The 27,866-nt window shown below is 35.7% G+C and overlaps 1 protein-coding gene and 1 pseudogene across 2 annotated transcripts in view; both read right to left on the bottom strand.

Annotated features, from left to right (window-relative positions):
- Window positions 1-27,866, bottom strand: part of RAVER2 (ribonucleoprotein, PTB binding 2) — an 84,605-nt gene that overhangs the window by 7,892 nt on the left and 48,847 nt on the right. Inside the window, exons 6-11 of one of the 2 annotated variants that reach the window (XM_025379225.1) lie at window positions 20,489-20,574; window positions 18,694-18,798; window positions 18,426-18,540; window positions 16,126-16,394; window positions 10,765-10,876; window positions 8,793-8,929 (exon numbers count right to left, since the gene is read on the bottom strand). In XM_025379225.1, coding sequence (XP_025235010.1) covers window positions 8,793-8,929; window positions 10,765-10,876; window positions 16,126-16,394; window positions 18,426-18,540; window positions 18,694-18,798; window positions 20,489-20,574 — 824 coding nt within the window. The remainder of the gene's footprint in view (window positions 1-8,792; window positions 8,930-10,764; window positions 10,877-16,125; window positions 16,395-18,425; window positions 18,541-18,693; window positions 18,799-20,488; window positions 20,575-27,866) is intronic. The other variant, XM_025379234.1, reaches the window with a different exon arrangement.
- LOC112620530 lies at window positions 21,927-22,273 on the bottom strand (annotated as a pseudogene).

Raw genomic sequence — 27,866 nt, 5'->3', positions numbered from 1 at the left:
AAATGTTTCAAAATCAATATGCTTCATTCTGTGACATTAATGATATAACTAATAAAAAATATCTGTCTCATATATACATACATAAATGTTTCCAATGTTCATATTCATGTTTGCCTCTCAGCTACTTTTCTTCATATGAATAATGGTTAAGTCCTAACATTGGATTTAACAATTCATCCCCAAAAAGGTATTGCACAGCACTAATTTTTTTTTTTTTTTTGGAGACAGGGTCTTGCTCTGCTGCCCAGGCTGGAGTGCAATGGCAGGATCTCAGCTCACTGCAGCCTCTGCCTCCTGGGCTCAAGCGATTCTCCTGCCTCAGCCTCCTGAGTAGCTGGGATTACAAGCGTGCACCACCACACCTGGCTAATTTTTTGCATTTTCTGTAGAGAGAGGGTTTCCCCATGTTGGCCAGGTTGGTCTTGAACTCCTGACCTTAGGTGATCCACCCACCTCGGCCTCCCAAAGTGCCGGAATTATAAGCATGAGCCACCGCGCCCAGCCAAAATACATTTCAATAGCTTGCTTTCCTTAATTCCAGTTTTTAACCAAAATCACTTTTTAAAAGCACTTTCCAACTTATTGTCTAGGGTTAATATATAGATAACCTGTGCTCCCATAATTGTTGTTTAATGTGGGCTTATGTTTTAAAACATATTTTGTATGATAGGTGTTTGTCACGAGATTCGGATCTATCACGGTCCATACAAAATCCACACAGCATTCATTACATAATATAATGTACTTTTTGGCAAGTCGGCCTGCATTGTTTGACCACTGGGTGGCAGCATTCGGCTCTGTATGAAAGGACTAAGCATTTTCCAGGTCTTTTGTTCATTTTTCTTTCCTCTTCCCTCATCACATCATCTCATCATATATTCTGTGGTTGATTCCCTGGAACAAGGCAGTCAGCCTCCTGGCAGGGGAGATCCCTGGAATCAGGGCAACACAAGAACACACTGTGCAAGCAGATAACACTGCTGTGCTGCACGCTGGACAACTGCCACGTATGGCAACTGTCAAATGAAAAATCAAAATCAGGCCAGGCGCAGTGGCACAGGCCTGTAATCCTAGCACTTTGGGAGACCAAGGCAGGCAGATCACTTGAGGTCAGGAGTTCAAGACCAGCCTGGTCAACGTGGTGAAACCCCATCTCTACTAAAAATACAAAAATTAGCTGGGCATGGTGGTGGGCACCTGTAATCCCAGCTACTCAGGAGGCTGAGGCAGGAGAATCACTTGAACCCAGGAGGTGGAGGTTGCAGTGAGCCGAGATTGTGCCACTGCACTCCAGCCTGGGCGACAGAGCAAGACTCTGTCTCAAAAAGAAAAAAAAAAAAAAATTCACAACGTAAGCAGTCATATTAAACAGCTGAAAAAACTCTTACATTTTTTTTACATTATTGAGACTAACGACTACGTCAAACTGGAAAGACACTTAAGATATATTTTGACCTATTTTACCTATTTTAATTAAAGGGGAAGGGTGAAATGTTTTGTCTTTGATAAATTATAATTAGATGTTAGATTTAGGTGTTTAATAGACATTTAATAAAGTGGCTTAAAAGCTTCTCTTTTAAGGTAGGTTTCTCCCAACCATTTGACATAGATGGACCTCAGAATCTGAAATTTCAAACTCAATTTGTACATTCATATTGACAGGTTTACATAGCTGACTATAATGCTATTATCACTGCTACAATGTATACTACAAATTTTTAAATAATTTATTTCTGATTTAAGTTTTCTCAATCACAGTTCAAATATTCAAGACATACAGTCTTTGAGAAAATTAGTAACTACAGCTCAATGGCAATTCTGTACAACTAACTAGAGAAATGGAAGGAGTAGTGCATTTAAAACTTATTTCTAATTAGACCTAGATCTTGAAAAATGGATCTGATCTGTTTGCTTATAACTAGCTACTTTTAGGATCTCTAAAACACTAAATGAAAATGCTATTCTCTGTTTAGTACAGTTGAAGCTTATTTTTTAAAGAGTCCAAAATTTGTTGATTCACAAGGTTCACCAACTTGTGAACAACTATCACCACAATTGAATTCTAGAGTATTTTTATCACTCTCCCCTCCCCCAAAAAATCCTGTTAATCACACTCCCTAACTCCTCCTTCCTCCAGCCCCCAGTAACCACTATCTACTTACATTCTCTATGGATTTGCCTATTCTGGATATTTCATATAAATGGAATATCATATGTGTACTTTTTGTCTGGCATATTTCACTTAGCGTAATGTTCACAAGGTTCGCCAATGTTGTAGCATGGATCAGTACTCCATTCCTTTCTATGGATGAGTAATATTCCATCACGTGGATATTACCACATTCTGTTTATTCATTCATCACTAGACGGACATTTGGGTTGTTTTCCTTTTTGGCTGTTATGAATGCTGCTGCTGTGCCAATGCATGTACACATTTGTGTATAAACATACATTTTCAATTCTCTTGGATATACCTAGGAGTCAAATCCTGGGGCCATCTGGTAATTCTTTAACATTTGACAAACTGCCACACTCTTCCAAAGCAGCTGCACCATTTTATATCCCACCAACCCCTAGCACTGTATGAGGATTCCCATTTCTCCGCATCCTTGCCTACATTGTTATAGTTCATTTTTCTTCATTCTCTTTTCTTTCAGTTTCTCAGACTGGATCATTTCAATTGACCTACATTCCAAGTTTGTCGAGTCTTCTTCCTGCTCCAATCTGCTGCTGTGCTATAGTAAATTTTTCATTTGTTACCATACTTTTCAAATATAGAATTTCTATTTGATTTTTAAAAATAATTTCTCTCTTTATTGATATTCTCTATGTGATGAGATGTTGTTCTCATACTTTTGCTTTTTTGTTTGTTTGTTTGTTTTTGAGAAGGAGTCTTACTCTGTCGCCCAGGCTGGAGTGCAGTGGCACAATCTCGGCTCACTGCAAGCTCTGCCTCCCAGGTTCACGCCATTCTCCTGCCTCAGCCTCCCAAGTAGCTGGGACTACAGGCGCTGGCCACCACGCCCGGCTAATTTTTTGTATTTTTAGTAGAGATGGGGTCTCACCATATTAGCCAGGATGGTCTCGATCTCCTGACCTCGTGATCTGCGCGCCTCGGCCTCCCAAAGTGCTGGGATTACAGGCGTGAGCCACTGCGCCTGGCCTCTCATACTTTTTAAAAGTTCCTGAAACGTGGCTCTCTTTAATTCTTTGAAAATATTTTAAATCTTTGTTTAGTAAGTCCAGTGTTTGCACTTCCTTACGGACAATTTCTATTAATTACTTTTCCCTTTGTGTATGGGTCATACTTTGTCATAAAATCTTTGTGTGTTCCTGTGTCCAGGATGGTATTGCCTAGGTTGTCTTCCAGGGTTTTTATAATTTTGTGTTTTACATTTAAGTCTTTAATCCGTCTTGAGCTGATTTTTGTCTATGGTGTAAGGAAGAGGTCTGGCTTTAATCTTCTGCATATGGCTAGCCAGTTATCCCCGCACCTTTTATTGAATAGGGAGTCTTTACCCCATTGCTTTTGTCAACTTTGTCGAAGACCAGATGGTTGCAGATGTCCAGCCTTATTTCTGGGCTCTCTATTCTTTTCCATTGGTCTATGTGCCTATTCCAACAGAGTTTCAACAAGGCATAAATATATACTTCTACTGCTTCTATTCAACATTTTACTGGAGGTTTTAGTGCAGTATCGTTCCTTGGACATAGGAACGGGCAAAGATTTCATGACAAGACACCAGAAGCAATCGCAGTAAGAGCAAAAATTGACAAGTGGGATCTAATTAAATTAAGAGCCTCTGCAAGCAAAAGAAACTATCAACAGAGTAAACAGAGAACCTACAGAATAGGAGAAAATTTTTCCAAACTATACATCTGACAAAGGGCTAATACCCTGCATTTATAAGGAACTTAAATTTACAAGAAAAAAGCAAACAACCCCATTAAAAAGTAGGCAAAGGACATAAACAGACACTTCTCAAAAGAAGACACATACGCGGCCAACAAGTATATGAAAAAAAGTTCAATATCACTGATCATTAGAGAAATGCAAATCAAAAACCACAATGAGATACCATCTCATACCAGTCAGAATTGGCCATTACTAAAATGTCAAAAAATAGCAGATGCTGGTGAGGTTGTGGAGAAAAGGGAACACTAATACACTGTTGGTGGGAATGTAAATTAGTTCAACCATTGTGGCAAGTAGTGTAGCAAAATCTCAAAGAGCTAAAAACAGAATTACCATTGGACCTAGCAATCCCATTACTGCATATATACCCAGAGGAATATAAATTATTCTATCATAAATACACATGCACACAAATGTTCACTGCAGCACTATCCACAATAGCAAAGACAAAGAATCAACCTAAATGCCCATCAGTGACAGGCTGGATATCTGGTACATATACACTATGGAAAACTATGCAGCCATAAAAAAGAATGAGATCATGTCTTTTGTGGGAACATGGATAGAGTTGGAAGCTTTTATCCTTAGCAAACTAATGCAGGAACAGAAAACCAAATACCACAGGTTCTCACTCGTAAGTGGGAGCTAAATGATAAGAACTTATGAACACAAAGAAGGAAACAACAGACTGCTGTCTACATAATGGTGGAGGGTGGGAGGAGGGAGAGCAGTAGAAAAGATAACTATTGGATACTGGGCTTAATACCTGGGTGATGAAATAATATGCACAAAAAACCCCTGTGACACGTGTTTAGCTATGTAATAAACCTTCACGTGTACCCCCAAACCTAAAATTAAAAATTTTTAAATATTAGAAAAGAAAATTTGTTATAATGCAGGCTGTTTTCATTTGATAGAATTATAACTACTGTTCAATTTGGGTTTACCACTCGGATATTTGTTTTTATTAGACTTAGTTGTTTTTGTCTTTCATGGCATATTTTGGCTTAATCAAATGTTTTTATAATTTCATTGTAATTAAACTGTTCATGTTTTAGCTATATCTCTTTGTATAATTTTTTAATGGTTGCTGTATGGATTACAATATGCGTTCCACAACTTACCACAGCCTACTTAGAGTTACTTTTGATGTACTTCATGTAAAACATAACCCCAAAACCATAATTTCATTTACCTTATTGTCCTTTACACTATTGCTATCAAACATACTATATCTATATACATTATAAACCCTATATGTTAAAATTTTTGCTTTTAAATAAATTAAGAGAAAATATATAATCTTTTTTAGTCACCTGCATGTTTACTGTTGCCTTAACCCAGTGGTTCTCAATGGTGTGTGTGCTGGTGGGGGCAATCTAGGGGTTAGAGGACAAGGATGTTGCCAAATCTCCTACAAGCACAGAATAGCCCTTCCCACTTAAGAGAGAATCATCCAGCCCTAAATGTTAATAGTACCAAGATTGAGAAATCTGTCTTAAGATAATGTGCATTGTTTTTATCTGGTTGCTCTCAAGATTATCTCTTTATAACTATAGTTTTCAGCATACTAACTATAATGTGCCTAAGTAAAAATTTCCTTTTATTTATCCTGCTATGCAGGAGGACCTCGAGCCTGTTAGATCTGTAAGTTTTTTGAAGCAAATCTGGAAAATGTTTGACCATTATTTTTTCAAATAATGTGTGCCCCCATTATCTTTCTCTTCTTCTCCCAGGACTCCATTTACATGCATTTTAGACTGCTTTATATTTTCCCTCAGGTCCCTGAGGATATGTTCCACTGGGCTTTTAAAAATCTCTTTTCTTTGTGTTCTTCAGATTGAGTTGTCTTCATGTTAACTGAACCTTTTTTCCTGGCCTCTCCAATCTTCTGCTATGCCCATCCAGTGTATTTATTTCAGATACTATAGTTTTCAGTTCCAAAGTTGTTATTTTTTAGTTTATATCTCTTGGCAGAGATTCCATATCTGTTCATTATTAATTTTCTTTTAAGTTCCTAAACATATTTATAATAGCTGTTTTGTGGTTATTGTCTACAAGACCAACATCTGGGTCACCTTGGGGTCAGTTTCTACTTTTTCTCTTAATTGTGAGTCACATTTTCTTGCTTCTTCAACTATCTAGTAATTTTGTTCTACTGGACATATTGATTACTATAATATATTGTAGAGGCTACAGATTCTATTATCTTCCTCTGATGAATGTTGATTTCTGTTCTAGAAGGAGTTAACTTTGCTGAACTCAAACTCCAAACTCTGTCTCCTCTGCGCTGGAGAGGAGTTGAATCTCTTCTCAGTTCTTTTAGCCTTTCAGCTGTTTTCTACCAGGTCCCTTGGAGTTTCCCTCATACAAACACAGTTTAGGGGCCAGCCAACTGTATTCGGGTTAAGTTGACACACAGATTTTGAGGCTCCTTCTTATGCAACCCCCTCTTTTCCACAATTTCCCCCTTCACTTAACATCCTTGCTAATGGTCCTGAACTCCGTCATCTGACTCCTTAAGCTGGTGAGACTGCAGCTTTCTCCATCTAGGGAGTAGTATCAGGCAAAAACCTAGAGAAACACAAATATCATACAGTGATGTTATCCTGTTTTAAGGAATAATTCTCGCATTTCCGCCTGCTTTTGGTCATTCATTCTCTAGTGCTTTCAAGTAGTTGGTTTTCATTTATATTTAGTCCAGTTCTAATAATGGTTATCTGTAGGGAAATAGTATGATACAAGCAACATCATCAATACTGGAAATGCCAATTAGGTTTTTAAATCTGATAGTTTTATTGAAGATAAAGATTATTTTGTCCCTCTATGCCTTGACATATTCATCTCTCCTAATTCATAAGCAGAGCAGCCCACACAGTTTCTCTCAGATATTACTTCGAAGCCTGAAGAAACTTCTTAATGGTATAAATAATGTGGCCTTTGGAATCAAGAAATCACTTACCAACTGTATGAACTTGGAGAGATTATTTACCCCTTCATGCTTCTCCACTTGTATCATGAAGGCGGTCATTTAAATCTCACAAGGTTGTTAGAAATAGTAATCACTTACATCACAAAGCATATAGCAAGTATTAAAAGGAAAACAAACACTTTTGGTTCCTTTCCCTTAGACTTCTTCCTTCATCCCAGCAGTGGTAATAGTGGAAGGAATTCCTAATACACGACCACCTTTTTCTATAATAGTTACTTTAGTTCCATTAGTTAAATTCCATTTACTTTAATGTTCCATTAGTAACATTTAATTAAGTTTATAAGGAAGAAAGAACATGAGAGACAGAACAAATCCCATTTTATGAACAAGCGTGCGCAAGAAGCAGGGACTGTCAAAGGAGACACTGAACAGTGCACGGAGGATTCATTCCCCCACCTTATCTCTGGGCAAGTAAGTGTGGAGGCAGGAAGACATACAGCAATGAAAAAGGCATCATTATTCCAGAATTTCTCCATGTGTGAATGAGGAAGTCTTTCTATGTATATAAGTATATGATAAATCATAGTAATCTAACAAGCAAAACTGCTAAGAAAAAGGCAAATTTAAAAAGAAATAAAAGGTAAGTTCAAAAAATTTTTAAAGCTTAAATACGTATTTAATGAATTTTTAAAAAATTTATCGTGCTTCTGTTTATAAAAAGTTTGTTTCTTGAAAAGAAACAAATTGGAATTGTACAGGACTATATCTTATAAATTTTCCAATTAATGTCTTTATCTAAGTCATTACTTCAAATGTTATCTAATAAAGGACTGAAGATGAGTCTTATGAATCAATATAAGAGAATGCTTTCAGATTGCAGCAATTTGTGATCACTGTTCTCTAAATACAGATATACTGTCACCTAATTACATCATCTACCCAACCCATATTTTCCCATCTTGTCCCAGGTATATAAGATACGTCATATGTTTCACTAATATCCTGCTGCACCATTTTTACAGAACTTGGGTTATTTCTAGTACTCTATTAAAAAGGCATAATCAGGCGTCAATTGTTCTAAGTGATTTTCTTTTCTAAGTTTATTAGAGACAGGTCAGGCAAACACAGAGCTGCTCCAAGGAAATCCAAGTGGAGACAAGGCTCCAACGAACAGGATAGAGCTGAGAAGAAGCTGGCTGTTCTAGGACAGTAAGAGTCAGAACTGATAATTATAAGACTCTTATGATTCCATAATCACACAGGGCTAACATGATATATACTCAGCGTACACTGCTAAGAGTAAGCTGAAGAAGGGCCAAAGCAAAACTGACATATTTAAGTAGTGACACAGGATATCTTATGAACATAATACTTTTATGTTATTGATTGACTGGCTTAGAAGTTAGCACAGTAGTGTCTGTAAATATGATCATCTTTCTACATCTACAAACAGTGGAGAAGAACAGAGGCATTCCCTTGGGTTTCTCAGGTCTATACTAGTGCAAACCAAAGATTAGCAGCATTTTTCTATAAAGAACCAGATAGTAAATATTTAATCTTGCAGGCCACATAGTCTCTGTTGTCATCACTCAACTCTTTTATTATAGCATGTCAGTACCATAGACAATATGTTAATGAATGGACATAGCTGTGTTACAATACAAATTTATTTACAAAACCAGGTGGTGGGCTAGATTTGGTCTATGGGCTGTAATTTGCCAACCACTAGGTAAACAATGAGAGGTAAATATCTAGTGCAAAATGATACTAAATAATGTCTTGAACACATTCCCAAATTTCAAATGATGAGTAAGAAATACATAGATCAGTGCAATTTGATTTTCCTGTGTTAATAATATAGGAACCACAATTTCATATTCAGTGAACTCAATATATAGTTGAACCAATTTTTCTGTGTATCATCAGAACCTGGGAATTATTTACCTGTGCGTAATCACCAAAAGGTGGAGAATAAGCAATGCACTTTTCCAATGTGTGTTGTGATTCATTTCCCTGAGAGATTGCATCCAGAATGCTGCTTGCAATTCCAGTCTTATGAAGAGTGGTTTTACTTGCAGGGGCTAAAGGCAGAATCAACAAGTTTATTTTATTTAGGTTATTTTATTATACATTTATTTTATTTAGGTTATTTTAAACAAATTATTTTATTATAAATTGTTTTATAAATTATAAATTATATTATACACATAAATTATATTTTATTATAAATTATAAATTATAACCGCATATTATCAAATAGAACAAAATTTTAATTTGCCAACATATGACTAGATATATTTTCCCCTGGGAAAACACAGTATATAATACTGTCTCATTCATTTGAAACAACTTAAAATGGACACCTGTCCCATGGGTAAATAATTTTGGTGGAAAGGTTAAAAAACATATATGTCTGGCCGGGCATAGTGGCTCATGCCTGTAATTCCAGCACTTTGAGAGGCTAAAGTGGGAGGACTGCCTGAGCCCAGGAGTTCGAGACTGGCTTGGGTGACATGGTGAAACCCCGTCTCTACAAAAAAATACTAAAAATATAAAAATTTGCCAGGAATGGTGGTGCATGACTGTAATACCAGCTACTTGGGAGGCTGAGACTTAAGAATTGCTTGAACCCAGGAAGTGGAGGTTGCAGGGAGCCGAGATGGTGCCATTGCACTCCAGCCTGGGTGACAGAGCAAGACTCTGTCTCACAGAAAAAAAAAACCCAAAAAAACCCAAAAAAAATTAGCTGGGCTTGGTGGCACATGCCTGTAGTCCCAGCTACTTGGGAGGCTGAGGTAGGAGGATCACTTGAGCCCAGGAGGTGGAGGCTGCAGTAAGCCAAGATCACACCACAGCGCTCCAGCCTGGGCGACAGAGTGAGACCTTGTCTCAAAAAAACAAAACGTGTGTGTGTGTGTGTGTGAGTGTGTGTGCGTGTGTGTCTAGTCTGTAAAACAAGGTATAAAAAATGTAAACCGTTCTTATAAATGTAATAATTGTCACCATCAATTTTCAGACCAGATCAATATATAACAGTTATACTAGAAGTGCACTTACATTTTTTTCCAGCTCAAAAAAAATTACAAATTAATGTTTGGGTTCAAGGATATTTCATAAAATACAGAGGATATATATTAAAAATGAAATTCATCTTTCATCTCTTTTTATTTAATCCTATTATTCTTCCCAGAGGTAATAGTTTAGAATTTACTTTTTTGGTTTTATTTCATGCATTTGCACACTCAAGTATATACATGTAAGGATTTATAACTTTAAATAAACACAAATGGAATCATTTTATGCATATATTTGCCAAAATATGCTTTAGAGTTCATCTCATATCAGTACACATAAATATCCCTCAATTATAAAAAAAAGTTGCACAGTATTCAATTATATGATGAACTATTTTAGCATTCCCCTATTGACAAATATTAAGTATTTTCCAGTTTTCCCACTATTTACAACCAATGATGCAGTGAACATCCTTGTGCCTGGAGCATATCACATTTGTGATTTTCTCTTAAAACGACATTTGAATGAATAGCTGATTTATAGTAATTGAAGGCTTGAGGGGTTCCTCCAAAAAGTGAATGAGAATTCCACTTCTACCAATTATTGGTAGCTCATACATTTTGGGAGTATTCAAACACTCAAGATATATAAGATTACTTATAGGTTTAAACTTCTGGTTAAGAAAAATGATTCTCTATGAGTTGTAATGTTTTCCTTAAATAAAATAGCACACATTTTGAGTGTCTTAGTTTTAATTACTATTTTAATTTAAAGAATAATTTAGGCCTATAATTTGGCCAATAGGTATTATTTGCTTCCATTAAGTCAAAAATTAAAGTAAAACTCATTATGTAAAGTATTCAATAAAACTCCACAACAAGAATACTGAGCCCCTACTTACATGATAAGCACACACTGGGCAACACACTTGCCAAATTCAAGTATGGATTTTTACTGAGCCGAATTTCTTTTGGTGGTTCTCCCAAGAGTGAAGTCTGATTCTTAGAGGCAGCCTATTTAACAAAAACAAAGGAGGGGGTACTTAATGAGAAGAACATGAAAATAAAAATGAAGAACACAGAAATACTTATTTTTCAATACATCTAGTGTACTTATGAAATATCTATGGATGTTGACTAAAATGATCACATTTCACCTGCTATTAGTTGTTCAATTAGGTTTTTAAAAAAACTATTCTAGAGCCATAGAACTTTAGAACTAAAAGAGAATGAAAGGATATCTTGTACAATCTTCTCACTTGAACCAGGAAAGAATTCATCTTCACAAGAAAAACTAAATTCCATATCTCTTTTACAGAAATACTGTTTATCTATCTATCTATCTTTTTTTTTTTTTTTTTTTTTTGAGATGGAATCTCACTGTATTGCCCAGGTTGGAGTGCAATGGTGCAATCTCAGCTCATGGAAACCTCCACCTCCCGGGTTCAAGCGATTCTCCTGCTTCTGCTTCCTGAGTAGCTGGGATTACAGAACCGCACCACCACACCTGGCTAATTTTTAAATATTTTTTGTAGAGATGGGGTTTCACCATGTTGGCCAGGCTGGTCTCGAACTCCTGACCTTAGTGATGCCCCTACTTTGGCCTCCCAAAGTGCTGGGATGACAGGCGTGACCCACTGCGCCTGGCCTGTTATCAATATTTTTATTGAGAGTTTTATTTTATATTTTATGACCAAATAACAAAAGCAAAGCTTATTTACCTCTGGTACTAAATATAATGTCAAACAAAATAAATGAGTTTAATAAACTCCAACTCCACATTTGGATGATGCTAGAAACACACATTTCTTCAAAATGTGTATCAGTATATTTTTATGTAATTAGTTAGGTGTAAGGATTCTAGTACAGTTGACCCTTGAAACAACATGGGGGTTAGTAGTGCCAACCCCCTACATAGTGGAAAAATCTATGTATAACCCTTGACTACCCAAAAACTTAACTACTAATAGCCTACTGTTAACTAGAAGCCTTACCAATAGCAAACAATTAACATGTATTTTGTATGTTACATATGTTATACACTGGTTTTTTTTACATTAAAGGTGGAGAAGAGAAAATATTAAGAAAACCATAAGAGAAAAACATTTACAGTACTGTAGTACTTATCAATACCATAAATTATGTCATTTGTTTACAATATGGATCTGTCTGAAATGGTGGACAACAGGAGCTACAGACCTCAATCTGTGGTATTCATCAAGCAATTCGACTTTTTCTTATAATGTCATGACACTGCTTCTTGAGAGCCCTTCTAGTACCACTAGTGGCATTTTTATGGATCATAGGTGTTATTCAAGGTTTATGGTATTGCACTAATCATGATGAAAAATATGCAAGCATGATGAGACATCACTTTTTACTGCAATAAGCAATTTACTGGAGAGACGAATGGCTCACATGGAGATGATTAGCAACACACAGCATTTTAAGTGGATACTCTCAACACTTGAGCTCATCTCAATAGCAACAGGAAGTAGGTACAAAATTATCACAGTAGTACAGTATATACTACAGTTAATTTTATGCAGTTATGATTTAATACTGCATCTTTATTTTGGTTTACATTTCTTTTGACTGAATGGTGCCATGTACTGTCTGTAAGTATGTATGTCATGTATGCTAAATTTTAACTTTTTAATAATAGGTTTGAGTATATATTATGGTAGCAAATTACAAACTAGACTAATATCTACATATATTTTATGCATTCATGACATATATAACTTTTTCTTAATTTTTCAATATTTCCAGGCTATGGGGTTCATTTGTGAGTTTTTTCAAACTTTTTAAATTTCCAAAAAATTTCCCACTATATTTCTTGGAAAATATCCAAGTATAAGTGGACCTGTGCAGTTAAAACCTGTGTTTTCTAGGGTCAACTGTATATAGAAAACTCCCAAAAACTCAACAATGACAACAAAAACGAACCTGATTTAAAATGGGCAAAAACTTTAATAGACATTTCTCCAAAGAAAATATACAGATGACTAATAAACACACACAAAAATGCTCAGCATCACTAATCATTAGGGAAATGCAAATCAAAACCACAATGAGATACCACTTCACAACCACTAGGATGGCTACGACTACGAACTGAATGTTTAAATCTCCCCAGAATTCATATGTTGAAATGCTAAGCCTCAATGTGATGGTCTTAGAAGGTGGGGACTTTGGAAGGTAATGAGGTCATGAAAGTAGAGCCCTCAAGAGTGGGATTAGCGCTCCTATAAGAAGAGACATGAAAGGGCTTGCTCCAGCTCTCTACCATGTGAAAATGGAACGAAAAGATGGTCATCTGAAAACCAGGAACAGTATCCTCATCAACACTGGATTTGCTGGCACCTTCTCTTAGAACTCCCAGCCTCTCAAACTGTGAGAAATAAATGTATGTTATTTAAATCACCCAGTCTATGGTATTTTTGTTACAAACAGCTAAAACAGAAAACAAGTGTTGGTGAGCATGTTGGAAAATTAGAATCCCTGTGCACTGCTGGCAGGAATGGAAAATGGTGCAGCTGCTGTGGAAAAACGGATGACAGTTCCAACAAAAATTAAACATGCATTATGGTATGATCCGGCAATTCCATTTCTGGGTATATACCCCAAAGAATCGAAAGCAGGGACTCAGATACCAATGTTCACAGCAGCATTATTCACAATAAAAGGTAGAAACAACCCACATGTCCATGGATGGCTGAATTGAAACATGGTATATATGTACAATGGAATATTATTCAGCCTTAGGAAAGAAGGAAATTTGGATACATGCTACAACATGGATGAACCTAGAAAACATTATGCTAAGTGAACTAAGCTACACACAGAAGGACAAATATTGTGTCACCTAGGTATCTAGAATAGTCAAATTCATAAAGACAAAAGTAGAAACAGTGGTTACCCAGGCTAGTGGGAGGGAAAAAGGGAGAGTTATTATTTAACAGATGCAGGTTTCAGTATGAGATGACAAAAAAGTTTTGGAGATGGAGAGCAATGATGCTGCACAACACTGTAAATGTACTTAAAGCCACAGTACTCTACACTTAAAATGGTAAATTTTATGTTACGTATATTTTAATTTTACCACAATAAACAGAAACTGGATATTATCCCTGTCTCCCTGAATAAAATTCTCAAAGGTTGGGAGTTAGAGTCCAAATCTCTCGCTCTCTTTTTTTTTTTTTTTTTTTTTTTTGCACTAGAGGTGATTCTGGAAACAAAAAGGTAGACTCAAGACTTACTGGCCAACACAATATTAAAGATGCAGTTCTAAACATCTAAAGCAAAGTTAAACTAATTATTTCAGCCAAGTCCAAAAATCTCACAGTTAGAAAACACTGAGGTTACCTGGTCCAACCCCTACTGAGAGGAAGAGGGATCATTTATATTAACACGACATCCTATACAGATGCTCACCTGGGGTCTGCTTAATTGCTTTTGGTGATATGACAGTCACATCTTTGTGAAATAAACTTTCTCTCTGCTTAAAAGCTTGAATCGTTCTTCCTTATATTAAGCCTAAATCTGCTTTATTGTATGTTGTACTTAATAGGTAGTTCTGCCCACTGGAGGTACACATAATACCATATGACTACTCTTTAAATAGGTTTAACAATGTATATGTTTGGTTGTCTCTTTCCAGGTTCCATATATCCACTTCTCCTGAATTCTTCTTCACAGGACTTATTTTCCAGAACCTGCCCCTATTTTGGCTGTCTTCTTGTAGACAGACTCATTTGCCCATTTTGTGAATCACCTAAAATCCACAGTTCTTCTAAAGACTCTGATGCTTGCAGTGAACTAAAGATTGCAAAGAGATATGAAGTATTCATATACAAGTTTTATTTGTGCAGTTTCCCTCAATGACCCAAGCAATGAACACTGCAGATAAATTTTTAAAATTTATTCTATAAAGAACTGACGGCCAGGCGCAATGGTTCACACCTGTAATAGCAGCACTTTGGGAGGCCAAGGTGGGAAGATCACCTGAGCTCAGGAGTTCAAGACCAGTCTGGCCAACATGGTGAAACCCCATCTCTACTAAAAATACAAAAATCTGTCAGGAATGGTGGTGCGTGCATGTAGTCCCAGCTACTTGGGAGGCTGGGGCAGGGGAACTGTTGAACCCAGGAGGTGGAGGTTGCAGTGAGCCAAGGTCACGTCGCTGCACTCCAGCCTGGGTGACATAGCAAGACTTCATCTCAAAAAAAATAAATAAAATAAAAAAAGTAAAAGATAAAAAAATTTTAAAAAGAGAGAACTGCCTTAGCTTTCTCAATGTACAATTGTAGGGCATTCTAGTCATACTTCTTGCTATGGCTAGGTAACACTAAAATCTCTTACAAATTCAGTATTATTATTTTGACATTTGAATACAAGAAACTACATAGATTTTTTTCCTTACAAACTGCTTAAGCCTAAGTTTTATACCACTTACAAACCACAGTGTATTTTGGGGTACAAATATAATAAAAATTAGATGTACTTTAGTCTACCTACTTATTACAACATTTATAAATATCAGTGGTATATTAACCAATAAAATGATTGGGTAAACACTTCCAGAATTAAAAGAAACACCAGATTAGTTTGAACAGACCAGAGTTTAATAGCTGGGTTTGATATTTTCCAGATAAAATTTGTTCTGCCTTTAAATATTAAAATACTTTAGCTACTAACTACATATTTAAGATACACAAAAAGTATATTTTAAAGAACAGCATTAACACGTACTTAGCCTTACAAATAACATTACTATATAAGTGAGTAAGTATTGATACTCCTAAGCTTTTTCAAACTACAAAATTCTGAACTTAAATTAGTTTGTATCTTATATTTAAAATATCAAGTATTTCTGAAAACCATGTATGTCACAAACTTTTTGGAAATTCCTTATTCTAAGGAATAAATAATCCACATATAAATTATTTATAAGAGATATAACTCATTTTACACAAATTAAAATTACTTTACTTACAAACTGGCAAATAATTAAGGTAGTCCCAAATGCCAGTTAGCATAACTTATCAAAAAATGGATTTTTTGTTTGCTTATTTTTAATAACATATTTTTTTAAAAAATTGCAAACAGATTTTACAATGTTTTCTTCAATTTTGAGAAGTAAATGTAAACTATGAGAAAGTCATCATTTCATTGACATGACAATTTAAGATACAATTTAAATGGAATATATATACATATGTAGGTATATACACATCTGTGTGCACGCAAAGTTTTCTTACCCCTGAACTTATCTCTGTGCCTTTTGGCTGGCTTTGCTGCTGCTTATGGTGTCCTGCCAGCAAGCTTCCAGCAGCAAGGTTTGGAAAGCTCTGAAGATAAGGCTGCGACCCTGAGAAATTTCCTTCTGCCATTCCCACCGTGGCTGGCTGTTTCTCCTGAGTATTACTGTGCCCTGGCCCAGAATGTCCAGCAATGTGCTGATTTGGAAAGAATGGTAACATGCCCATTCCAGCTGTTATCGTTGTTTGGGTTGGAATCAGGCTAGATGCTGTAGCAAACCACAAATGCAAAAAGCTTTTAGTTAGAAAATATTTATTCGCAATAGTCCTTTTGATTTTGTTAAGTATGAGCAAAATGCAGAGAAACCAATTTGTACCTGTTAGATAACAGCAAAAGGTAAGGTTAGAGGTTGTTAATTAGGGGCTCCTTTATGAAAAAACAAAAATCTACAATAGTAATAATGCTCTTATTTTCAGCAACTTTCAGGGTAACCTCAAATATATGAAATTTTTAAGTTTTTAAATTCTATATATAATTGTTAATTGGCATTTAAGCTATATTAGTGCTTTTTTTAATGCCCATTCATTGCAGCTTCACTGTTTCCATAACTGATGGAAATAATTAAGTTTTAAGTTTAAAAAGTTATCTGAAAGTAAAATTTAATGAAGTTTGACTGAATCCAATAATAAATTTGGTTAGCTGGCTTCCATCAGCTCATGAGAGCTATTAATACACACCCCTTCCCAGCTATTGAGTTAAATGTCTTCATATTGGTAACCTGAAATCAGTCACAGTTGGAGTATTCACAAACAGAAATGCACAAATGCTACAAATCAAGACGTTTTTTCAACCTAGAGAGCTTGTTGTTAAACACTTATCAGTATATCACTGGCTTCTTTCTTTAAATGAGTATTTGTTAACAGATAAGCACTAAATTTAATACATGAAAGTTTTATGTTTTTATTTATAGAAAACAAGAAATTCTGGGAGAAATAAAAACAGTATTTTTGTTTTTTGAGTCAGGGTCCCACTCCCATCACCAATCATGGCTCACTGCAGCCTCAACTTCCTGGGCTAAGGTGATTCTTCCACCTCAGCCTCCTGAGTAGCTGGGACCACAGGCGTGTGCAACCATGCCTGGTTAATTTTTTGTATTTTAGTAGAGTCAGGGTTTTGTCATGTTGCCCAGGCTGGCAACATTCCTATTAAAAGTTTTAATAGGAAAATTCTGAACCGTTCCACCTTTTAAAAAATCTATAGGTCAAAATTAAATGGAAAAAGCTAATTTTGACAACTAAGATTTACCATTTTATAAATTTACTAAACAAATTTCTTCAATTATTTTCAGTAATAATCATTTAGAGATGGATGCTTTGGTTCCCCTAATGCTTAGAATATAGTTATCTGGACACTATTCAATGTTCTTAAAGCAGCATATACTAAAGTAAATAGTTTATTAGTTAATTCAACACAAATAATACGCATTTACATAAGCTTTTAGACACAGAAAATTTAATTTTTTGGAAAGACAGACCCCATGATATCACAAAATTTCTTCACTGGCTTAACTTTTGTCCAGTCAATTTCAACAGTCAGAACTAAGTTATTTGATCACTGGACAAAAGGTTAAGTAAGCTACCCATATTTAATTGACTTTTTTTTTTAATTATTGGTGGACCTTCTGTTTTTACTCAGCATGCTCACTTCTAAGCAAATTTCAATTAAGCTTCAAGCTGAAAATGCGCCCTTCAAAATCACATTCAAATAAGAAGTCTTAGTATAACACCATGCTCCTGTTTTCCTGCCAAAAAAGCTATTTTGTTTGCCATGTTTTTAGAAGCACATAGTACACACATTAGTTTTCTTTGACTACTGATTTAGAGGTTCAATTTTTTTTAATAATAAAAATAAATAATCAAACTTTAAATATATAAATACTAGATTTTTAAAAATAAAAGTGAAAGGTTTCTTATCCCAAATGGATCCATATGTGCTGTCAGCCCAGTGGGCAGCATGTCAGTCTCAGAGGGATCTGTGTCTTTGCCTTGCACTGCTGTGAACCTGCATAAAATATTAAAGCGTATCCAACAGGGAAAGTCTTATCTTGGCATGGAAGCAAGTCCATCAGTAACTTACCAATATTCAAAATAGAAAAAGCCAAGAGGGTTCTCAAAATTTTAAATGATTAAATAAAACTCAAATTTGACCTCCCTGTAAATAAAAGGAGAACATAAGTAAACTATCTTTAAATCTCAAACCTGACTGTTTACTGACTTCTCAGTAAATACACATCATTTACTTTTATGTGCTTCTCCATGATGATGTCCCAACTCCTTTTTCAATGGAAGCACTGACCCTATCCCTAGTGCAGTCTGAAATACCACAGCTGGGGGCTCTCCAAGTAAGCCGGGTTTCTACAAAAGAAGAAAAAAAGGTAAGACCCATGGCCATAAGATATAACCTAAAAAAAGTTACACATGTGAAAATTCATAAACAACCTGATCCACAACCTGATTCTAGAAAAGAAATGAACTGATTCTAAAAGAAAAAAATGATATCATACTTACATTATTAGTATGAATATTCTCAAACTTCATTAATTGTTGTTGTGCCAGTGGTATATGAGAAAGATTCTGAAGGAATAAATTAGAAGTATTACCCATAACTGAGCTCTGCGAAAATGACAAAACGTTGTTAGTTTAATTTTGAAAAGCTACATGTTGTATAACCCGATTCATTTTAAAGTTCAATTCTCCAGTCGATCTGAGTAAAAGTAACTGCTTCTAAACATAATATTTCACTTTCCAACTTAACAGGCAAAGTTAGTTAATTCTTTTAATAATATACAAGGGGGGCCATGCAGTCATGAAATTAATTCTACATTCTTTCATCCTTCCTTCCCTCCTCTCACCCCTTTTTGGTTTCAATGACAGTGACATTCTATTCATTCATTTATTTATTCATTTAATCATTCAACAAAGATTTATTGAGCACTTTCTAAGTGCCAGGCACTGTGCTACTTAGTGAGAAGTACAATAAGATCTGCCCTCATAGATCTTACAGTCCCCTAAGGAAGGGAGCCATTAATTAATAATAATAAAAAAACCCCACATGATTACACATGATAATCATATGAAGGAAAAATGCAAGGGGCTATGAGAACAAATAGTGGAGGACTGTTATTTAGCCTGGACGATTCAAGGAAGGTTTCTTGGAGGAACTAATTCTTGTACTGCAATCTGAAGGCTGTAGTTGAAGTCTGGGAGGGAATTAGGTGATGTTGGGGTGGGAAGTATTCGTATTCCAGGAAGAAGGACCAGCAGAAGAAAAGACCGAAGGAGGAGAAAACAAAGTCCTTTGAGGACCAAAACCAGGCTGTTGTAGTGGGACAGTGATGTGTAGTGAGCTGAGAGGCAGGAGGAGCTAGCTCAAATGTATGGGCCTTAAAGGTAAAGCATTTTGGTCTTTCTCTTAAAATACAGGGAATATTATCAATACTCTGAACTTCCCCTCTCATATTACTCTTCACTCCTTATTGTAATTAACTGTTTAATGTGTTGTCCCTACTGGTTGAAATTCTATAATAACATAGACTTTAAATGTTACATTCCACACAGTAGCCTCAATGATTAGCACAATGTCTAATACATATATGTCAGATACTCAATAAAATACATTGAGTAAATGGAATGAATAAAAACTCTATAATGTATCACCAAGTCCTGTGTTAGACTCTAAGGATGAAAAATAAAAGCCGGATTTAGGACCAGATATTCATTCATTCAACTTATATTAAGCATCTATTATATATTGTTTGATTTGTAATTAGAATTCTATATTCTTAAACAGTACCTGAAATTAATGAGTAATGCTTATCTCTAATATTACAGACATTTAAATCTATAAACACACATTTAAAATATTTATCTAAAAAAAGTAGGAAACATATACTCTATTCTCATATACATGAGTTGTTTTTTATAATATTCATTAAATTTTAGGAATTAAGAGTTACTGTTCATTTATATTTTCTTTCTAGAAATATTTTTTTGAGTTAAGACCACATAAGAAGCCCTGTTTTGAACAAATGATTTATTATCTCGAAAAAATATACCACTTTCCTTCTTAATGCCATACAAATTGGAATCAATAATATTCATTGTGGTATATAACTACTGCTTTGGTTAGCTTAATTGAATCTGATGTACTCGTTAAGTTATAATTTTACATAGCTATACTTATTAAAGATTTTCTTTAAAAGCAAAATACTCATTTAATTTCTTGAGAACTTTAAGTGTTAAGAACAAACAAGATATTCACTCCAAATATTTAAAGCTTCAGTACTTAATGTTATTTATGTACCTGATGTGCTTTATTCAAATGTAAAAATACAGGAGAGATGGATGGATTCATCAGATGTGGCAAGCTGTGAGGTGTCCCAAGAACGGCTTTGAGAAAATAAAAGTAAAAACTTTAATATATATATGGAATTAAAAATTTTAAAAAACCAAGCTTCGAAAAGGGTTAATGAATATTTCTTTAAACTATTAACAAATCCACTGAAAGTTCAATGACATAGTGCCTTTGTCACTGGTCAAAAGTGACAGGCACCTTTCCCTGAGATTCAACCCTGGAATTTGTTTTAAAATTCAAAAGCCTTCTGCCATAATCGTAAAACTCCAAACCTAGGCTTAATCTTCTCTAGAATTTAGTGCAACAAAACATATCCACCTTTTAATAAGCACAATACTCATTTGAACCCATGTTATTTATTCAGTGGTTTTTTAGGTATTTCAGGCATTTTGGCAGAGGGTAGGAGTAGGGGACAAGATACAATCCTTGTCCTTGAAAAGCTTATATAAAATCCAATTGAGAAGACAATATATGTACACACAAATATTTACATAAAAAAATCAAAAGAAACTGCAAACTTGTACACAGACATAAAAAGAATGGGAACAATACTCATAATCAAGTCTAAGAGTCTAAATACCAGAGTACGCTTCAAAAGGGATGTTTTTAGAACAGAAAACTTACAAAAGGGAGGCAGGGATGTGTCACAGATGTTTGAACCAGAGTGCCTCCATCTTGAATAGAAGTCAGGTAAATTAAGGCTGAGACCTGCTGAGCTGCATTCCCAGTAAGTTAGGCATTCTAAGTTACAAGATGAGACAGGAGGTCGGCACAAGATACAGGTCACAAAGACCTTGCTAATAAAACAGGGTGCAATAAAGAAGCCGGCTAAAACCTACCAAAACCAAGATGGCGACAAGAATGACCTCTGGCCGTCCTCATTGCTACACTCCCACCAGCAACATGACAGTTTACAAATGCCATGGCAGCGTGTGAAATTTACCCTATATGGTCTAAAAAGGGGAGGAATCCTCCGTTCTGAGAATTGCCCACCATTTTCCTGGAAAACTCATGAATAATCCATGTCTTGCTTAGCATATAATCAAGATAATCAAGAAATAACCATAAAAATGGGCAACCAGTGGTCCATGCCTGTATGTCCAGGCTGCTATATGGAGCAGCCATTCTGTCTGTCTGTTTGTTTGTTTGTTTGTTTTTGATAGAGAGTCACACTCTATTTCCCAGGCTGGAGTGCAATGGCACGATCTCTGCTCACTGCAACCTCCGGCCTCCTGGGTTCAAGCAATTCTCCTGCCTCAGCCTCCCAAGTAGCTGGGATTACAGGCACTCACCACCATGCTCAGCTAACTTTTTTTTTTTTAAGTACAATTTCCATTTTATTTTTCTCCAGAGAATAGTCTATCTCAGTCTTTAAGGACTCAGCTCCTTACATGGGCTTTGGTGGGGGATGTGGGGCAGCACCCACAGGTCTAAATTGGGGTGGGGGTGTTCGGTCTTTGCGGGCTTCACGAGATCGATTCCTGACTACTTTGCTGTGAATTGCACAACTCACACAGTAATGTAGCTTCACTACAGCTTGGGAAGCACATAGACATCGAAGATGCTCGCTTCAGAAATGTCCCTGACTGCTGCGGCCTCCACTATGTTTCGAATCACGAATTTCTTAATGGCCTTGTCCTTGGGCAAGCATCAGGCACAGTTAGTGCAGTGAATAGGCTGCACGTGGCCACAGCCCTTTTTGGCACGACCATTGTTCCTTCTTTTCTTTGTCATCTTGGAAGCACGGACTGAAGAGAGCTAATTTTTGTATTTTACCAGAGACAAGGTTTCACCATGTTGGCCAGGCTGGTTTTGAACTCCTCACCTTGAGATCCACCCACCTTGGCCTCCCAAAGGGCTGGGATTACAGGCGTGAGCCACCGCGCCCGGCCTGGAGAAGCCATTCTTTATTCCTTTTCTTTCTTAATAAACTTGCTCTCACTTTAAAAAAAAAAAAAGGGGGGGGGGGGGGGGGGGGGAGGATGTTTTTAGAATAGATAGAGACACAAAAAGGACCATGAGATAGAAAATATATGAAGAAATTTAATCTAACTATTGTAAAATAACTGGAATAATCATAATATACAAAATTAGGCTGGGCACAGTGGCTCACACCTGTAATCCCAGCACTTTGGAAGGCCAAGGTGGGATGATCATTTGAGGTCAGGAGTTCGAGACCAGCCTGGTTAACATGGTGAAACTCCGTCTCTATCAAAAATACAAAAATTAGCCAGGCATGGTGGCACATGCCTGTAATCCCAGCTACTTGGGAGGCAGAGGCAGGAGAACTGCTTGAGGCTGGGAGGCGGAGGTTGCAGTGAGCTGAGATCACGCCACTACACTCCAGCCTGGCTGACAGAGTGAGACTCCATTTCAAAATAATAATACATAAAATTATATATATATAAAATATACAAACTTAGTGTACTAGTAACATCTTCTTGTAATATATATGTAGTAAAAGAAAAAAACACTGTACTATGACAGGTGAAATAAATAAATGAATGAAATAAATCCTCATTCTAACCAAATTTTTTAGTATCCATCTAAGTCTACATTGGGACTGCCTCAGAAGACAAGAATGATACAACTTCTTGGTTTTCAGGAGTAGAATGATACCAGTGAGACAGCCATAGGAAACTATTTAATTCAACAGTTTTCAATATTCTCTCTAGCAAAGGAGGAAGTGCCCAGAGTATGCAGGATTGGAGGGAATGTTTCATCCCAGCATAATTTCAGGAAAGTTATAATAATGTGAGGATACGTGGAAGAGGACTCATTTAGAATTCTATTATCTACTTCAATGAGAAAAAGGCATTTCTGAGTGGAAAACTGGTACACAGAAAATAACTCTTCTGCAAGTGATAGGGAATTAAGTGTGGAGAATTAGAGAAAATATTACTAGACTTAGACAAATAACTTCTGTATAGCCCTTCAATAAATTATCCTGGGAAAATGGAATATTCATATGCAAAAGAATGAAACTAGACCCTTATCTCTCACCATATATAAAAACCAACTCAAAATGTATTAAACACTTAAATGCAAGGCTAAAAATTGTACAACTACTGGAAGAAAACATGGGGGAAACACTTGAGGACATTGATCTGGGCAAAGATGTTACGGGTCACACTTCACAAGCACAGGCAACAAAATCAAAAATAGACAAATGGGATTTTATCAAACTAAACAGCTTCTACACAATGAGGTAAACAATCAATAAGGTGAACACGTATAACTTGTAGAATGGGAGAAAATATTTGCAAATTATTCATGTGACATAGGACTAATATCTAGAATATACACAGAACTCTAGCAATTCACAGCAAAAATAAAAATAAAACCACCCCCATTAATCCAATTTAAAAATGGGCAAAGGATCTGAACAGATATTTCTCAGAAGCCATATAAATGACCAACAAGTATATGAAAAAATGTTCAACATCTGTATCATCAGTGAAATGTAAGTCAAAACCACAGTAAGATATCATCTCACCCTAATTAGAATGGCTAATTCTAATTATTAAAAAGACAAACAAATAATAAATGCTGGTGAGGATGCGGAAAAAAGGGAACTCTCTTACACTGCTGGAGGGAATGCCAATTAGTACAGCCATTATGGAAAACAGTATGATGGTTTCTCAAAAAAACAAATACAGAACTACCATATGGATCCAGCAATCCACTAAGGAATATTTATCCAAAGAAAAGGAAATCATGGCCAGGTGCAGTGGCTCACACCTGTAATCCCAGCACTTTGGGAGGCTGAGGTGAGTTGATCACTGAAGGTCAGGAGTTCGAGACCAGCCTGGCCAACATGGCGAAACCCTGTCTCTATTAAAAAACACAAAAATAGCAGGGTGCAGTGGTGCACGCCCATAATCCTAGCTACTTGAGAAGCTGAGGCATGAAAATCGCTTGAACCCAGGAGGAAGAGGTTGCAGTGAGCTGAGATCATGCCACTGCACTCCAGCCTGAGCAACAGGGTGGGACTCTATCTCAAAAAACAAACAACAACAAACCAAAGAAAAAGAAATCTGTATCTTGAAGAGAGATCTGCATCCTGATGTTTATTGCAACACTATTCACAGTAGCCAAGATATGGACTAAGTGTCCATCAACAGATGAATGGATAAAGAAAATGTGGTACATATACACAATTGAATACTATTCAGCCATAAGAAAAAAGGAAAGCTGGTCATTTGCAGCAACCTGGAGGACATTATATTAAGTGAAACAAGTCAGGCACATAAAGATAAATACTGCATGTTCTCCCTCATATACAGGAGCTAAAAAAGTTGAGTTCATAGAAGTTGAAGGTACAATCATGGTTATTAGAGTCTGGGAACAGAAGGTAAAAGGGGATGATAGGAACAGGTTGGTTAATGAATACAAAATTACAGCTAGATAGGACAATTAAGTTTTCAAGTTCTATAGTACTGTAGGGTGACTAAGTTAACAAACATTTATTGTATATTTTCAAATAGCTAAAAGAGAGGACTTTAAATGCTCCCAACACAAGGATATGATGAATGTTTTAGGTGGTTAATATGCTAATTACCTTCATTTGATTATTATAGATTATATACACATATTGGGCTATCAGTCTGTACCCCATAAATATGTATAATTATTACATGTCAATTAAAAATTTTTTAACGACAAGAACTTGAGTGGAGGAGTTAATTTTTTTTTAATTCTGTAGTTGAAGTACAAAAAGCAGAGCTTTTAAGACACATCCCTTCTTGTTAAATTAATGACCACCTGGGGAAATACATCTAAATTACAAAGCTCTAGATGTATTATCTATGAAAGATTAATAGAAGTCTCTTCCCTCAAAAAACTATTATGGAAACCACAAATAATAGATATCAAAACATTTTTAAAACTACATTACTTTAAAGTCACACATTATTGCCCGGCGCGGTGGCTCAAGCCTGTAATCCCAGCACTTTGGGAGGCCGAGACGGGCGGATCACGAGGTCAGGAGATCGAGACCATCCTGGCTAACACGGTGAAACCCCGTCTCTACTAAAAAATACAAAAAAACTAGCCGGGCGAGGTGGCGGCACCTGTAATCCCAGCTACTCGGGAGGCTGAGGCAGGAGAATGGCGTGAACCCGGGAGGCGGAGCTTGCAGTGAGCTGAGATCCGGCCACTGCACTCCAGCTTGGGCGACAGAGCGAGACTCCGTCTCAAAAAAAAAAAAAAAAAAAAAAGTCACACATTATTGATGAAGTAGCTAGTAGTAACACTGCAAATATCAGAAAAGGATTTTCCAAGATAATAGAAAACAGAAACCCACTTGGCAACTTAAAATATATTTTATTAAACATATAAACATCTATGGATAGATATGTTAATATTAATTTTTAAAAGCTGGTGGCTATCTTAATATAAAAAAATCCAGAGCAAAGGATATTACCAGGGATAAAGATCACCATTTTGTAATGATAAATGGGCCAATTAATCAAAAGGATGCAACAATCTTAAATGTTTGTACACCAAATAACAAAGTTTCAAAATATATGAAGCAAAATTCACAGAACTGAAAGGAAAAGCAGACAAACCCAAAATTATGATTAAAAATTTCAACAACTTCTCTTCTTTTTCAGATCATCATTGCATTTTACTATAAAACACTGAAATATATTTTTCTTCACAGCTTTTACTGAACACAGTATCTTCCAGTTTATAACAACAACAGAAACAACAATCAGAATAAAAACAGTCTGAAAATGTCCATAGCATCTTGCCTACCTGCTCTTACCCTTTGCTTATGGCTAGGACTCCCATTATGCCCCATCCTCTCCTCAGTATAATTGATAGAATAAGTTGACAAAAGATCAGTAAGGATATAGGAGACATGAACACTATCAACCATGTTGATCTAACTGACATGTATAGAACACTCCACATCCAGTAAGAGCAGAATACACATTCTTCTCAAGTGTCCATGGAATATTTGCCAATACAGCCTGTATTCTGAACCATGAAACAAGTCTAAATTCTAATTTATAAATTTAAGTTGTACAAAGTATCTTCTCTGAATACAAGTGAATTAAATTAGGTATCAATAACAAAAAAAACCTAGAAAATCTCCAAATTTTGGAACTTAAGTGACACTTACAAGTAACCAATGGACCAAATAAATCAAAATGGAAACCAAAAAGTATTTTGAAATGAATGAAAATAATATAACATTCAAAATTTATGAGATACAGTGTTTAGAAGGGAATGTGTAATACTAAACACATTAAAAGAAAGGTCTCAAGTGAATAATCTAGTTTTACTTTAAAAAACCAGAAAAGGAAGAACAAAATATGTCCAAAGTAAGCAGAGAGAAATAAAGTGGAAATCAATGAAATAAAAAACAGACAACAACCAGAGAAAGTCAATGAAAACAAAAGCCAGCTCCCTGGAACAATCAGTAATACTGATAAACCTTTTGCCAGACTTATCAGGAAGAAAGAGAGAAGACAAAAATAATCAGGAATGTGAAAGAGCCATCACTATAGATCCTGCAGAGATTAAAGAACAATAAGGAAATACTATGAACAATGTTATGCCAATAAATTTGATAACTTACACAAAATAGATAATATCCTTGAAAGATACAAACTAGTAAAGCTCACTTAAGAACAACAATATCCTGAAATAGCTCTTATATGTTAAAGAAATTAAATGTGTAAAAATCTTCCTTAAAAAATTCAACACAGCTGATTTCACTAGCGAATTCTACCAAACATATGAGCAAGAAATAATAGCACTGAACACAAACTCTTCTGATGACTGAAGAGAGGGAATATTTTCCAAATTGTTCCATGAGGGCAGCATAACAAAACCAGAAAATACATTACAAAGGAAGAAAACTACAGACCAATATACCTCATAAACATAGGTGCAAAAATTTCAAACTAAGTGTTATTAAATCAAATTCAACAATATATAAAAAGATTATAATATGCTATAACTAAGTGAGGTTTATCCTAAGAATAAAAGGTTGATATAACATTCAAAAATCATCAATGTAATATATCATGTTAACAGACAGGAAAAGTATATGATCATCTCGATATATGGAGAAAGCATTCAACAAATTCCAGCAATCATCATGCTAAAACTCGGCAATTAGAAATAGATGGCAAATTCCCCAGCTTAATAAAAGAAATCTGTGAAAAAACTCTAGCTAAGATAATACTTAATAATCAAAGAATGAATGCCTTCTCCATGAGATCAGAAATGAGGCAAGGATGTCTGCTCTCACCAGTTCTGTGCACAATTACAGTGGAATTTCTATCTAATGCAAAAAAGCAAGGAAAAAAAT

This window comes from Theropithecus gelada, chromosome 1, assembly GCF_003255815.1.
Source record: "Theropithecus gelada isolate Dixy chromosome 1, Tgel_1.0, whole genome shotgun sequence".
Taxonomy (NCBI): domain Eukaryota; kingdom Metazoa; phylum Chordata; class Mammalia; order Primates; family Cercopithecidae; genus Theropithecus; species Theropithecus gelada.
Note: the sequence above shows the minus strand (reverse complement) of the source record. Positions and strands in the feature narration are given on the sequence as shown.